General features: G+C 45.7%; 1 protein-coding gene across 1 annotated transcript in view; it reads left to right on the top strand.

Moving 5' to 3' along the window:
* The first annotated feature begins 14,724 nt into the window (after positions 1-14,724).
* Positions 14,725-14,894, top strand: part of ACOT12 (acyl-CoA thioesterase 12) — a 46,038-nt gene continuing 45,868 nt past the window's right edge. Inside the window, exon 1 of the mRNA XM_045565792.1 lies at positions 14,725-14,872. Coding sequence (XP_045421748.1) covers positions 14,746-14,872 — 127 coding nt within the window. The 5' untranslated portion in view covers positions 14,725-14,745. The remainder of the gene's footprint in view (positions 14,873-14,894) is intronic.

The following is a 14,894-nucleotide window of genomic DNA, read 5'->3' as shown; positions in this document are numbered from 1 at the left end:
AAAAAACAATGCATTCTGTAGGGCATATTCTGGATTCAGGTCAGATTTGGTCTAATCCCAACATGTCGTACATCTACATTCCCTGCATTGATACTCGAGGTGCTGGAAGATCCAGAAGTACGAATGATTTTATATTTGTTACACTATTGACTATATCAAGAAAGTAGACCCACGTACTTGAGAAAGATTTCCATCAAGTTGAAGTTTAAAAAGTGATTCTGCTTAACCCTCCAATGTCAGGAAATCCCGTTAGCTCCTCTGCCCGATGCTTGTGTTACTGCCCCCCATTCTTCATCTCAGCCCAAATGTCATCTCCCCTGAGAGCTCTCCTGGACTCCCTTAGCTAAAGTGCCCCCCCACCCATTTCCTGCTTTACTTTCTTCATAGCACTCATTGCTATGTAAATCATCTTACTTACTGATTTACTTCTGTGTCTATCTTTGGTCTTCTGTCACCGTGTGAGCTCTGTGAGAGCAGGATCTATGTCTGCCTTGCTCACTACTGTGCCTAGAGCAGCATTGAGCTCGAAAGGCTGAAGGAATGAAGGAATGAAAACAATGACTGAATGTAAATCACATGCACGGTAGATTTGCCTCATAGTTATTCTGTGGTGTTGGGGATTTGGGGGCTGGAGGTGGACAAAACCCCACATAGTTAGATTTACATTGTTTAGCAGACATTTATCCCTATGCATGGAACAATGACACAACAATGCTGTTACAGCAAAAAGGGCTCCTGCCTTGGGTCCCATGCTCTAAAGAGCTTGTATCACAAGCACGCTCACCAAAACTCATTAAACTACTCATGGTATATTATACTCCATCTCTCGGGATGTGGCACCTGGCCCTGACCTGGCACCATCCTTAACCCTAAAATATCCACTCAGATGGACAACACTGTCCAGGCCCCAGGAAAATGCCTCTCTGCCTTGCTTGCCCCATGTGCTCAATAAAAACGGGGCTGTGGCTCATCTTAGTAAAGGTTTGTGGTTTGTTAGTGTCAGAGATAAACACTGCTTTGACGTGTGGGGAGTATCTGAGAGAAGCTCTCAGGTAAGTGAAACGAAAAATTAATGAACTTGACAAAACTTTGCTGAGAGATGGTCAATATACAACAGATTCTCCTGCATACCAAAGTATTTCCCACTAGGGCTGAGTATCTTTTTTCTTTTTCTTTTCTCTCTCTCTCTCTTTCTCTTCTTTTCTTCATGTTCTAATTCCTGGCTCAAGAGATGCTTGAGAATCAGGCAGTATTTGCCACAGTGGCCCCTAGTGGATGTATAACTTTCTACAATACAAAACAGTTCCTCATCCAAAACATCCCCAGCCCATCAACAGAACAGACGTGTGCAATCAAAATTAAATTCAGTTGTGTTTTATATTTTACCACCTTTCTACTTTGTCATCATGAATGTATATTTTTTAGTATGGGGGGATAGAACTTATTTAACAATTTGCTCACTTGATCTATAATTTTAAATATTTAGACATATGGTGTGTGGGCTTCCATTTGGATTCTTGCCCCAGGATCCACACCTTTTCGGGACAGGCCTGCAATGAAGAGAATGTGTCTGTCCTGGATTCCTCTTCTAGTTACTCCTACTGTGTAACAGATTACCCCCAAACCCAGCACCTCACAGCAACCGTTTCATTATGATAACAATTTTGTCCACCAAGAACATAGAACTGCTTGGCTGGGTGGATCTCCCTTAAGGTCTCGCATGCATTTGCAGGCAGATATCAGCTGAGCTGCAGACATTCTCAAGGCTCAACTGGGCTGGCTGTCCAAGGAAGCACACTCAGGTGGCCACGGGTGATACTGGGAGCTCAGCTGAGACTGCAGCCAGAGGCGCACCACACGCCCCTTAAGCATGGCAGTCCCAGAGAAACCAGACTGCTTACAAGGAAGAGGAGGAGCACCAAGAGAACCAGGCAGAAACTTATACCCTTCTAGGACCAACTCTTGGAAGTCACTTCGCATTCCTTTCTTTGTACTCCACTGTTGGCAGCAGTCATATAAGCCTGCCCAGACTTAAGGGGAATGGACACACCAAGCCCACCTTTCTACCGGAGGAGTGTCAAGGAATTACAAGCATGTTTTCAACCACCACAGTCCTCGTCGGGTTGCAGACTGTGTCTGCAGCAAGCCCCAGGGAGACTTTGCAGGAGTGAAAAGTTACCCATGGTAACACAGGCAATCTCTCTGGCCACAGAGTTCCACCTAGAAAAGTAGGAAAAGGGTAAATTATTCCAATGTCCTGGCACAATTCTTTACCTCCCATCCTGGATCTAAAGCAAAGTGGATCCAGGGACTGTTTCTAATTCCAAAAAGCCTTGAGAGATGACATTTGCTGGAGAATCTGCTCTAAATATCCAATCTGGGGCCAGACTATCCTTGGACTACAGGACAACAAAATGAAGAGATGGCTTTTTAAATGAAGCTGAGATTAAGACTGCTCCGGGGAAGATCGAATGTGAGTTATTGTCCAGTTGCATTAATCCAGAGGAACCTAACACTCTTGACCACTAAACTGATTTGATTCCCAAAGGACTCTTTCTCCTAACCAAATCTGGCCACCAGTGGGGTATTACAGGTCAGTTTCCCTGGGGAAAAAACTCTGAGCAAAGGTTTGCATGCCTGAAGTTTATTAGGGAGTGTTTTCCCTAACAATACCTGCAAGAGAAGGTGTATTAGTTTCCTATATTGCTGCAACAAATTATGACAAATTTACTAGGTTAACACAGCACAATTTATCATCTTACAGTTTTAGACAACAGAAGTAAAAAATGAGTGGGTGGGGCTTCATTCCTTCTGAGTGCTCCTTGGGAAGAATCTGTCTTCTTGCCTTTTTCATCTTCTAGGGGCACCTACATTCCTTGGCTCCTGGCCTCTTCCTCTATCTTCAAAACCAGCAGCCCAGCCTCCTCTCTCCTCTCTGACTTCCTGCTTCCCTCTTATAAGGGCCCTGCTGATTACATTTGGGGCACCAGGCTAATGTTTCCAACTCAAGGTCTTTATCTTAATCACATCTGCAAAGTTTCTTTGGCTGGGTGAGGTAACATATTAACAGGTTCTGGGGAGTAGGATATGGCCATCTTCGAAGGCCATTATTCTGTACCCCACAGAAGGGGAGGGAGCAGGCCCGGGCAGAAGGAGAAGTGGCACCGTGATACAGCTGCGACGGAGACTTCAGCAAACCCCACAAGCATCTGAACCTGGAATGTGCTTCAGAGATGTTCCAGATTAAGGGGAGGGCCAGGCTTTATACTCACTAAATTAACCAGTCAATGAATACAAATGTCCCTAGGGAGGGGGCAAAAACCAAAGTCTGGAAGTTCCCCTCTACTAAGGCCAATTCCTGGGGTGGCATCCAACTGTAACACAAGGGTGAGCACTCTTGGCAGCTGGGGGAATGAATGCCTGAGTGCTAAGGAGGGTATGTGGGTGGCACACCACAAAATCCACCAAGCCCACTCCTGGCGCTGCTCAGATCCACTTGTTTTGTACAGTCAGTGATACCATGTCAGAATAGCTGCTCCAAGATTCTCGTTATTCTTTTTTCCTGGAGAGCCTTGCAAGAGGAAGTTCAATGGGGCAAACTATAGTCCCTACCGCTGCTGCAGGATGGTGACTGACAATAATAATCGCTCTCCTCCACTACCTATTCTAGATTACCACTGGCTAGCACCTCTACTAATGTGGGTGGCTCACCTGGTGTGGGGAACCAGACCCTCACACCTGCGGGATCTGAGCAGGGTCACCCTGCCCTTCACGGGCCATGGCTGCTGCACTTGGCTATTTATCACCAAAATTGGACAAGGAAGAACGAAGAGATGCCCCAGGAATCACTTTGTGCCAAAGGTATGTTTCCCTTTCCCCAGAAGTCCTAGTCCCTCCTAGAGATTAAGATCAGTTCCCCTGCCAGGATGATGACATCTTTCCTCCTGCTGGTCTCTTAGCACAAGGAACCCCAAGCGATGGGGACTCTTGCTGGGCCATTACTGGACGTGTTCTCCCTTTGGAAATCAGGAGCTCCGGACCCCCAAAGCCCAGAGTTGCAGGACCTGAATCACGCATTCTCCAAGTGGGTCACTGGAAGTCCCGGTGAGTGAAGCCATTCCCAGACCCTTGTGTTTTCTCTTTTGGGGACGCAAGATAGAGGCAGATATAATGATCCATTATAGTCTCCTAACTGCCCTTCTTCACCTTTGCCCCAAGGCTGCTGCCAGCAGAGCAGCTGGAGTGAGCCTTTTGAAATGCAAATCATATCCCTCCTCTGCTCAGAAATCTCCAAAGATTCCTATTTCACTCAGAATGGATGGCCAAAGTCCTTACAATGGCCTTCCAGTCCCCATACAACCTCTCTCCCCCTGCATTGCCTTTTTGACCTTGTCTCAGGACCCCACCATCCCCCGCGCACTCTGTGCTGTCCTCAAACACGTGGTGCACACGTCTACCTGAAGGCCTTTGCACTAGCTGTTCCCTCTTCCAGAACACTGTTGTGTCAGTCAGAATAACCCAGGCTGTGTGGCAACAGCAAACAACCCCAAACCTCAGGGTTAAAGCAACAAAGTTCACGGGTGGGCTGCTGGCTCTGGTCCACGTCATTCCGGTCAAGGTGCAGCCTGCTGGGCCTCTCCTACCTGGGTCTCGGCCGGCTGAAGAGGAGGCAACGTGGCCATCATGCCTGACTCATACAGCCCTTCGCCCACCTCTGCTCACATTTCATTGACCAAAATGATTCCTATGCAAGGGATAGGAAAGGCAATCCTACCATGTGGCCAGAAGGAGGAGGACAGGCACATCTGTGACAGTCCTAAGGACCTCTAAACTTTTCCCCAACCAGGCTTGAGACCTTCCTCTCTCACTTCCTTTATTTAAACCCTTTGCTCAGATGTCATGTTCTCAGTGAGACCTTCCCTGATTATTCTATGTAAAATTGCAACAGTGCCTACCTGCTTGTCCCTCCTCTTGCTGTGATTTTTTCCAAAGCATCACCCACCTGTATCTCTCTCTCTCTCTCTCTCTCTCTCTCTCTCTCTCTCTCTCTATCCCACAAACACACATACACACATTTACATATTTCTTTTGATCAATTGCTGCCTCCCCTGATGGGGTGTAAGTCCTCCGAGAGTGGGAGAGCTGACTGTGGTCACTGCTGTGTCCTTAGTTCCCAGAGTACCGCTTACCGAAGAGTGAACCCTGAATATGTGCTTAGAGAATCTTCAGGACCCCTTTAAATTCCTATTCTGGTTCCCATTATGATTTTGAAAGAATAATTTATGGTTGTCATTTGTCTCCAAACTTCTTCTGACCTAGTCTAACTGATGAGAATAGGGACAAAATAAAAATGAAACGGCAGTCCATTTTTGCATCCCTTTGATATCTGAGGCTTTATGCGATCCTATCTCGAAGAGGATGTGCAGGAGAGTCATAATTCTAACAGGTAGAAAATATCATTTTTCAAAAACGTATTAAAATGTTTTTCTTCATTACTTCTAATATGTAAACCAACATTTTTCTAACCTTCAAATTACTATCTAAAGTAATTTGTAAAGTTCTTTTTAATTAAAAATGAATATTGTTAAAATGTGTTAAGGGAAATACACAGTAGAAAGTGATTCTCAAGACATTAAAATATTATCAATCACAGTCATAGTGGAGCATACTACTTACCAAGCTAAATGATGGGCAATGATTCTGATAAATTGCTATGAGTTGGCATTAGGTTACTTTCGCACATTTTCTCCTCTTCTATTTTCTCTGCCTATTATAAAACTGAGAGAAAAAAATCCCAAATGAAAAATCTGAGATGTCACTATCCACATTATAGAAAATATTTATTTTCTTTTCAAATGCTTTATGATAATTAGAATATTATAAAAAATGGATATAATTTTATCTAAATACTATTGCAAATGACAAATGTTGTTAGTATTTTGACCATTTGAATCAAAGAGGAATTTGGATTTGATTACTAATTAGGTGGGTAACTCGGGATGAATTTCTAGATCTTAGTGTTTCCATTTAAAAATTGTAATAATTATAATGGCCAACCCTATGCAGCATCTCTTGGGAATTAATAATTCTAAAAGCCCTTCCAATAATGTGACATTATCAAAAGTGTGGTTATCCTGTTCAGTCTCCCATAAGGATAGCAGCTAACCTAGCCCTGTTTGATGCTGCACTGTTGTCCCCGCAGCACCCACGAAGGACTTCAAAGGTGAGGCTTGGTGGTGTCTGACCAACCTACCTGCTCTCAGGACACTCTGATAAGTCTGTAGGTTTCTGCATCTTTAGCACAATCAACTGCATGGCTGAAAAACTGATTTCGAAACTATAAGAAAAAAAAAGTTCCAATGTAATGTTGTCTTTGTTTTATTAGGATACTTTAAAGGGTGCAAACATCATTATAAAAGTATACCACCTATCTGAGAGAGATGATTTAAGAGTGTGATACTATGAGCTGGATCAGTCATCTGCTATGAGCTTTGAATAAACAGCACAAATGTCCCTCAGAGACTGAAAAATAAATGAAAATCATAGGAAATAAAAAGAAAATAAAGGACTACCTACAATTTTATAAAAGCATTCCGGGGGTATATCAGTTAGAAACATTTTGGTTACACATGACATAGCCAAACTCAAGTGGGCTTAGAGCACAAAAAGGGAAGGCACAGGGGAGACTTATTTGTTCATGCAACTGGAAAGGTCCAGGGTCTGTAGGTTTCAGGTAAGGTTTGATCCAGCAGTTCAACAGTATTACCAAGGACTTGCTCTTACCCATATTCTTCCCCATGCCTGAGTGTCCTTGTAAGAGTCACTGGTAATTAAAATTTTTTTTTCCAGCTTCCATTCTCCATTTCCAATTAGAGCTCAATTTCCTTTTGGAGAATAATTTCTCCCCCACTGTGCTTAATCTTACTAAGAAGGCAATTATTCCAGGCACCTGTCTCATCTCTACTGAAACTGAAAGAGACAGATTTCACCTCTCCCTGTGCCCTTCCCTTCCCCAGCCCTAGGGCCATGAGCAGACATATGACCTAAGATCAGTTAGGCAGATGCTCTCTCCTGGAACTTCGCATCTTGACAGAGTTGCACCGGATGGAAGGAACAGGGGCAAGGCCACCTGGAATCTTGTTAATAAGCAACATTGGCTGTGTTCCCCAGCCCTGCAGCATAACCTTTGCTCCTGCCCACTGCCAAGCCTGCTTCTCCATATGGAGTCGATTCAGGGAGCCCCACGAGCACTCCCCTTTGCTCAGTTGCTCGGGTGCTGCTGCTGCTTGACGCAGCAAGGAAGCATTTCTGGGGATGCCCGTGCCAAAGAGAGCCTCCCCACTCCGTGTCCCCACCGCACTGTGTGCCGTACCTTTTGATTTGCCCTTGTCAATAAAACATTACACTGATGGTTTCCCTCCCAATCTGTGTTTTCCACTGGACTGAGAGATTCCTGAGAACGGGATCCATATCCTTAGCCCAGTGTCTGGTCAATATTAGACATTTAGAAAAATCTGTGTTGAATGAGTGAATGAATAGGTGAACGAATCTCTAAAGAGAGAGAACGGACATGCTTCCATTAAACAGTTCTGAAATTTAAGGGAGGATGTTATCAAGTACAAATAATAAGAACTCTTAACAAAGTGTCAAACTGCCATAAGGAATATTTTCAGGCTATTTTATGAGGACTTATTGCACGTTCTTCGGGGATCTGTATGCCTGTCCGGACTAATCTTGCTTCATCCTTGAAGTTTAATCTGAAGGCTTCTTCAGGGCAGAGTGAGCCCCATCTCATAGGGGACAGACATACTCCGTTTTGTCCCCGGGAAGGCCTCTGACGTTTAGGTGCCTGCCTCTCATTAAACGAATTATCTAGATTCTCCCTGGAACCAAGAACTGGCCAATGACACCACATGTTTAAAAAGATGCGCTTGGTCGTCAGGGGTACGTGGCACCGCTGCTCGGGGGCAGAGGGGTGGCACGGGCTCCTGCCACTCTCTCACTGAGGCCCGAGGCCGCACACAGGCTTTGCGCGCACGCAGGCCTGGCCCCCCCAGGAGCAGCTGCGGCACCTCCCAGGGGCAGCGGGCCGGGCCGGGCCCCAGGCCAGGGTGCCGGGCGCAGGTCGGGAGAGGGATCGAGGGGGTGGACGCGGAAGCAGGGCTGCCCTTCCTCTTCTTCCCCTTCTCCTCCCAAGCGCCCAGGTAAAGCCTTGAAGTGAGGCGAGGAAGGAGCGTGCGTGCACAGAACAGGGCGCATCGCTGGAGCGAGTGGGGCAAGGAGTGGCCCTCAGGGGCGCGGGTGGCAGAGGAGCTGGCAGATCGGTGCCCAGCGGGGGCGGGGTGGGGCGCGCTGATCAAATAGCCAATCTAGTAGCATCGTGGAAACCAGGTTTCTCACTGTCAGACGACGGAGTGATTGGGGAGGGTGAAAACTGGAAGGAACCTTGCAAGTGGGATTGGAATTCAATGTATCAATCTGAACTCATAGTTCTAAAGATAGATAGTGTATTAGTTTCCTAGGGCTTCTAACATACAACCACAAACTGGGTGGCTTAAAACAGGGCCGACTGATTCTCTCACAGTTCTGAAGGCCAGATGTCTGAACCCAAAGTGTTGGCAAAGCGGTGATCCCTCCTACAGCTCTAGGGGAGGATCACTCCCTGCCTCTGCCAGCTTCTGGTGGCTACAGAACCTTGTGTCCTCAGTTGGCCACCAGGATGGAAAGGCAAAGAGGACCGAGCTAGTTCCTTCCAGCCCTGTTGTAAGGGCGCTCACTGATCCACCCAGGAGGGCAGAGCCTTCATGACTTAACCACTTCCCAAAGGGCTCCACCTCTTAATATCATCACATCGGATCTTAGGTTCCGACATATGCTTTTTGGAGGGACACCAACATTAAAACCACAGCAAAGTCTGAGGATTTAGTGGTAATAACGTGTTAATGTTAACTTCCTCCTTTTGGTAGTGTATGATGCTTAGGTAGGAGAAAGTCCTGTTTATAGGAAATTCACACTGAGGTATTTGGGGATAATAGGTCATCAGATTGCCAACTTACTTTCAAATGGTTCAGAGAAAAATACAGTCTCTGTATATACTAGCAGGTTTTCTGCAAGTTCGTGATTGCATAAAAACAGACACAAATCAGGACTGACCTTAAGTCTAGTCGATGGTCAGCAGCAGGATATAATTTGAGGAGCTGCACACTGCCCTCAGCCAGTTTCATGCATGTTTTTCATTCCATTTCATCCTCACTAGAGTGATTTACATTATCCTTATAGCACTTTCACACATGTTATCTTTAAACTATGAATTCTATAAAGGCAAGGATCACATCTATTTTACTCACCAGCATTTACCCAATGCCCAGACCAGTCCCTGGGACAAAGTAGGCACCAGATGAATATGCACTGCTGGATGAATGAATGGAGGCAGGCTGGACTGCAAGCAGCAGCCTGGCCTTTGGAATTAGCACTGAGTGCCACTCCCATCTCTCTCCTTTCATGTGTGTGTCCTCTAGACCATGTTCACCAACTTCTCAGCCTCGCTGAGACAAGAGGCAGAAATTCTAGGTTTGAATCCTGACCCCACTACTTCCTAGTGGTGTGGTCTTGGGCGAGTTGCTTCAGTTTTCTCATCTAAAAAATGGGAATTATAATATTAGTAGTTTGAGTACTTCATAGGGCTGTGTGGCATGTTATAGGTGCTTATTAATTATCTGGGCTTGATTTCCCAGCTCTTTAAAGAGAATACTACTTGAAAGGTTGTTGTGAGAATGAAAGGACTCTCAATAGTGTTTCATGATCGCATTTGATACTAATGTCTGTGATCTAAAAACAACCTTAGAAGTAGGGAAAGCATCCGCATTTGCTCAACCCCATCAATTGAGGAATAGGATACCCAAGTTCAACACTAGTAGGGAGCGTCCAACTCAGATACAAACTCTTCTCTTCAGATCCAAGGCTATGGCTCTTTCCCTCATATCACTAGCTCCCTTACTGATCTAAAAAGCCCCTGTTCCATTGAAGACATTCTTGGGAAAGATTGCACGGTAAGCTTTATCCCTTGATGAAAGACACCCTAAAGCAGTAGTTCTTAAACATTAGTGAGCAACAGAAGCACATGGAAGGTTTGTTAAAACACAAGTTATTATCTCCACCCCTCACCCCCCCCTCCCCCGGGATTTCTGACTCAGAAGGTCAGGGTAGGGCTGGAGAAATTTGAGAACCACTGAGTTAGAGGGAAGTAGTTGAGAGCTGGCTTAGAAAGCAGGGAAACACTGTTGGCAGCAGATGGAGAGATCTGGGGAAAGCCAGAGGGCAGGAAGGGACAGCTTTAGGGGCCAGGCAGAGATGTAAGGGCTCTGCCAAACGGAAGAAAAAGCACGAGCTCAGACTTCAGCTCAATCTCTGCCTCTGGCAAATCACCTTCTCTGAGATGAAATGGACCAATTCCTCTAAAAACAGGAACTACCACAACTCACCCCATCAGAAACAGATAATTTGGGTAGGCCTATAACTATTTTAAAAATTGAATTCATAATTTTAAAACTTCTAGAAAAGAAATCTCCAGGGCTCAGATAGTGTCACTGGAGAATTCTTTCAACTGTCTAAAGAACACCAAATCTATACAATCTCTTCCAGAACATAGAGGGGAACATTTCCCAATCCATTTTATGAACCCTGACACCAAAACCAAAGGTAGCTTTTAAAACAGAAATGAAAAAAAAGAGAAAACTACAGGCCAATATCTCTCAAAAATGTAGACATTAAAAATCCTTAACAAACTATTAGCAAACAGAAATCAGTAATATATAAAAAGAATGCTGTACCATGACGGGGGGGGGGGGTGGGGGGGGGCATTCAGTATTTGAAAACAATCAATAATCTCCAGCATACAGACAGGCAATAGGGGGCGGCCACCAGGGGGCTCCACTGAGCAGCAGACAAGGCCCTGGGACGAAGGTGGAGCCAAGTATATCTGGGGAAGTGAAAAAAATTGGACCCTACACCCATGGCTTTTATTTAAACAAAATAAAGCACTGCACACCACACCAATTTGATGACTGTTACGTTGTACACCTAATGCCTTGTCAGAGAATGGGGACCACTGGAAGTGCAGGGACAAACAGGAGAAAAGATGACTTGAGGCTCCAGGTGCTACACAGGACAGTCCAAGCAGAAGAGCCACATTCCCCAAGGTTGGAGTGATCCCTAGAGTAGGGTCCAGGGTCAGAGAAGAGCAGGAGACCCTCCAGTCAAGAAGTTGGCAGCCAAAACATAAGGAAACCCATTCTGAAGTTTTTGCTTAGGATCTCTGTATTTAAACTTTGAACCACAGCCTTATAAGTTTGTATTTGAATTTGAAAACACTGACCTGGCAACTTTCAACTCTATCTAGCTCAACTAGATAGAGTTGGTGTGGTGTGCAGTGCTTTATTTTGTTTAAATAAAAGCCATGTGTGTAGGATCCAATTTTTTCACTTCCCCAGATTTACTTGGCTCCACCTTCGCCGCAGCGCCTTGACCACTGCTCAGTGGAGCCCCCTGGTGGCCGCCCCCTGCCTGTCTGTATGCTGGACTCCACCCAAAGGTGGAGCTAGGTAGAGTCTAATAGCTACTCAAGTTCATCACTACCAAACCCTCTGTCCAGGATTCATCTCCCACAGTGCAAAGGCTGCCACCTGCCTCTGCGGTTCACCAAGGCACTCGGCATGCCAGGTCCCGGGGCAAGCTGACAGCGTCCTCCTGTCCTCTGAGCTGAAGCTCCACCCCACAGCTCGCTCCTGCCCTGCCGCCAGCGAGTCCTGGGAAGTTGTGCTCCCAGAAGCAGCTCTGAGTCAGTGAGGGGTGCCAGTGTCTCTGGGAGGGACACGTGGGGCGGATCTGTAGACTTTGACGTGCCTGTGAATCACGACCCTGGAGCCTGAGGCTCTGCATTTCTATCAAGCTCCCAGGCGATGCGGATGCGTCTGGTCTGGGAACCACGTTCTCTCTCTCCCGTCTCATATCCCATGCTCCTTGTTCTCAGTTTTCACAAAGTCCAACCTTGCAATGTGAGGCAGGGCGAACACTTCATTTCCTCATCTCCAGAATAAGGGGGTTAGTCTGCCCGGTTTCCCTTCCCACTCTAACAGTCTAAATATTTTCTCATTGTTGTAGTGATTATGGAGATTTCCACACTCTTCTCGATCAGCTTTCCCGCTCTGGTGCAGGACCTTTTAAAATCAGGCTGACTCCACATGCTGCTCATCTTCAAAAGATGTCTCTAAATACAAATGAAAAATAGAGGCAAAAATCAAACATAATAGCAAAAATCCTTGACACCAGAGAGAAATGGAGATAGCAAATGTTCACACATGCAGATGACATTTTCATTGTGAAGGGGAGAAAGATAATCATTCAGAAAAACAGAAGAATAGTAGTTTCAGGCAGAGGCTATTAAAATGAAAATCAATGTGAAACTAACAAAAGATGTGAAACCATAGTCAAAAGACATCTAAGCAGGAGATAATAAAGATAAGAAAACAACAGTGTATACTGTGTCTGTTTTTTGAGCAACTGTCTCAAGATATATATATATACAAACACATGTGTCCCCCTTACAGATAACCATTTTGGAAAGCTACCCTCTTACACCTATGCTCAAACATTTTTGAAATTTCTAAAGTTAAAAAGAAATCAAATATACAAGCATAGACATAATTCAGTATTATTATTGAGTCACCACTTTTTACCCAAAATAATACAACCCAGTCTAAATGCACATTTTATTTATGATAATTTAATAAACTTCCTAAAATATTAATAAATAAAATCTATTCATGTAATTGTCAGTTATTGCTGCATAATGAACAATCCCCCAAAACATGCAGTGGTATGCAAAAATAAGCAGTTACATCTCATTCAAGAATCTTCATGTCTGTTGGGTGTTCTGCTTCACGCCATGAGTCTGCATGTTGGCCGAGAAACCTCTGCAACATGTGAATTCGGGTACCCAGAAGCTGATAGGCAGCTACTCGGGTGCATAGTCTTCTCATGGCAGAGGTCAGATGTTCCTGAGAACAGAAGCACATGTTGCCTCTAAGGGTGAGACTTGGAACTGATACACTGCTACCTCTCTACATTCCATTCCAAAGCAAGTCACATGGCCAAGTCCAAGGTCAATAAATGCTTCCCACAGAGTTAGCAGTAGATGGAGTGAATATTTGCCAAAAATCTCATCTATCAATTTCTATACTATGATGACTTGTCAGTACAGAAGGTATTAAAAAGAAGGGCTTAAGAACTGTTTAGGCATACAAAAGTGCCAAAGTGATGTGAGTAATAACATTATCATTGAAACAAGTTTATAGTTTTACAAGGGGACCATCTTGGATATGCAAGTTTTAGTTTGTTTGTTGGTTTGTTTGTTTTAAAAAGTTATTTTTATGCATTTTATAAAAGTCAAACTTCATGCTTGCTTAACTGCATCCAATTCTTATTTATAGATGGCCCTATCCACAGAGGGGCTATCTACAGGTGCTCCTGAAAGATATCAAGTCAATGTTTCCTTATTTCTCCTTTTTCATAAAAAATATTTAAAAGAGAAGCGAAATTACCAGACTCTCCATTCTGATATCTCCTTGCTGGGGCTTGGCAGGCCAGAGGTATAAGGATGCAAAGGCACCACCAATTTGTTAGACTCAGGTTTCTTGGTAAGCTATTCTGGGCAGTCGGGAGCCCTGGATTCCAGCCGGGTGGTCCTGGTCCCTTAGCTGCTCCTATCACCTCAGCTGCATGCTGGACATGCTGAGTCACTTCCCCAGGCTTCCAGTTCTCCATCCATAAATGTGCTCCCTGGTGCAGGCTGCCCTAACGGTGGCACGTCTGGGAATCTATTGTGCTGGACGGTTTCTGGTGTCACTATTTCCCTAATGAGGACTGCGTTATAAAGTCACTGACTGCAGCTCTAGAAAGTTTAACAACAGCGTTTATAAGCTAAAGGCTGGGTGCAAAAACTCTCATTTAATGTTCTAGTTTTTGTTTCCCATAAAGAAGAGATTTTCTTGAGATTTCTGTTAGTAACAAGGTGACAGTTTCCAATCTTAAATTTGCTAGATAAAAATAAAAACGTTACCTTCTCTTATTGGGCGGCTCTGATGCATTTACACGCATCAGCCTTTTCTTCTTCTTCATCTGTTTTTGGTTTATTTGGCAGATCCTAACAAAATGATCTTTGGCCCCACTATAACGTCCTATGAATCAGAAGGTGGATTTTGATCTAGGGCTTGAGTCAACAGCCAGGAAGCAAACAAACAAAGCAAAAGTCAAATACTCCAAAATCAGTTCCTAAAGCTAACGCTTTACATTCTCTGGAAAGCATTTAATCTCTTACCAGTTCCCTCGCCTGAGTTCTTCAGAGGGATGGGAAGTGTACTTAGGCACTTAGCAAACACCTGTGTCCCCTTAGCCGGGTCCCTACATCTCAATTGTCGCCAGGGTCCTCAGAGAGAAGTGCTGTGACCCCTCTTTACCGGTGAGAGACCCGGGCTCTTCCCGGCTGTCCACCCTCCCCGGGACGGTCCCGGGGCGCCCCTGCGGGCACTTAGCTCCGACCTCTCAAAGCGCCTGCCGCCGCCCAGGGGGACAGGGGTTCGCGGCCCGGGCAGGTGGCAGCGGCGACCTTTGGAGCGGGCGGGCCGGGTGGGGGGGTCGGGCGGGCCCGGGCGCCGCGGGCCCGGGGCTTCTTCGCACCGTCGCCCGGCCATGGAGCGGCGGGCCCCCGGCGCGGCGCAGATGAGCCAGGCGGTGCAGCCGGCGCACGCCAACGCCCGCGGCGAGCTGAGCGCCGGGCAGCTGCTCCAGTGGATCGACATCACCGCCTGCCTGGCGGGTAGGCGGCGGGGCGGCCCGGG

Source organism: Lemur catta, chromosome 12, assembly GCF_020740605.2.
Source record: "Lemur catta isolate mLemCat1 chromosome 12, mLemCat1.pri, whole genome shotgun sequence".
Classification (NCBI taxonomy): Eukaryota; Metazoa; Chordata; class Mammalia; order Primates; family Lemuridae; genus Lemur; species Lemur catta.
Note: the sequence above shows the minus strand (reverse complement) of the source record. Positions and strands in the feature narration are given on the sequence as shown.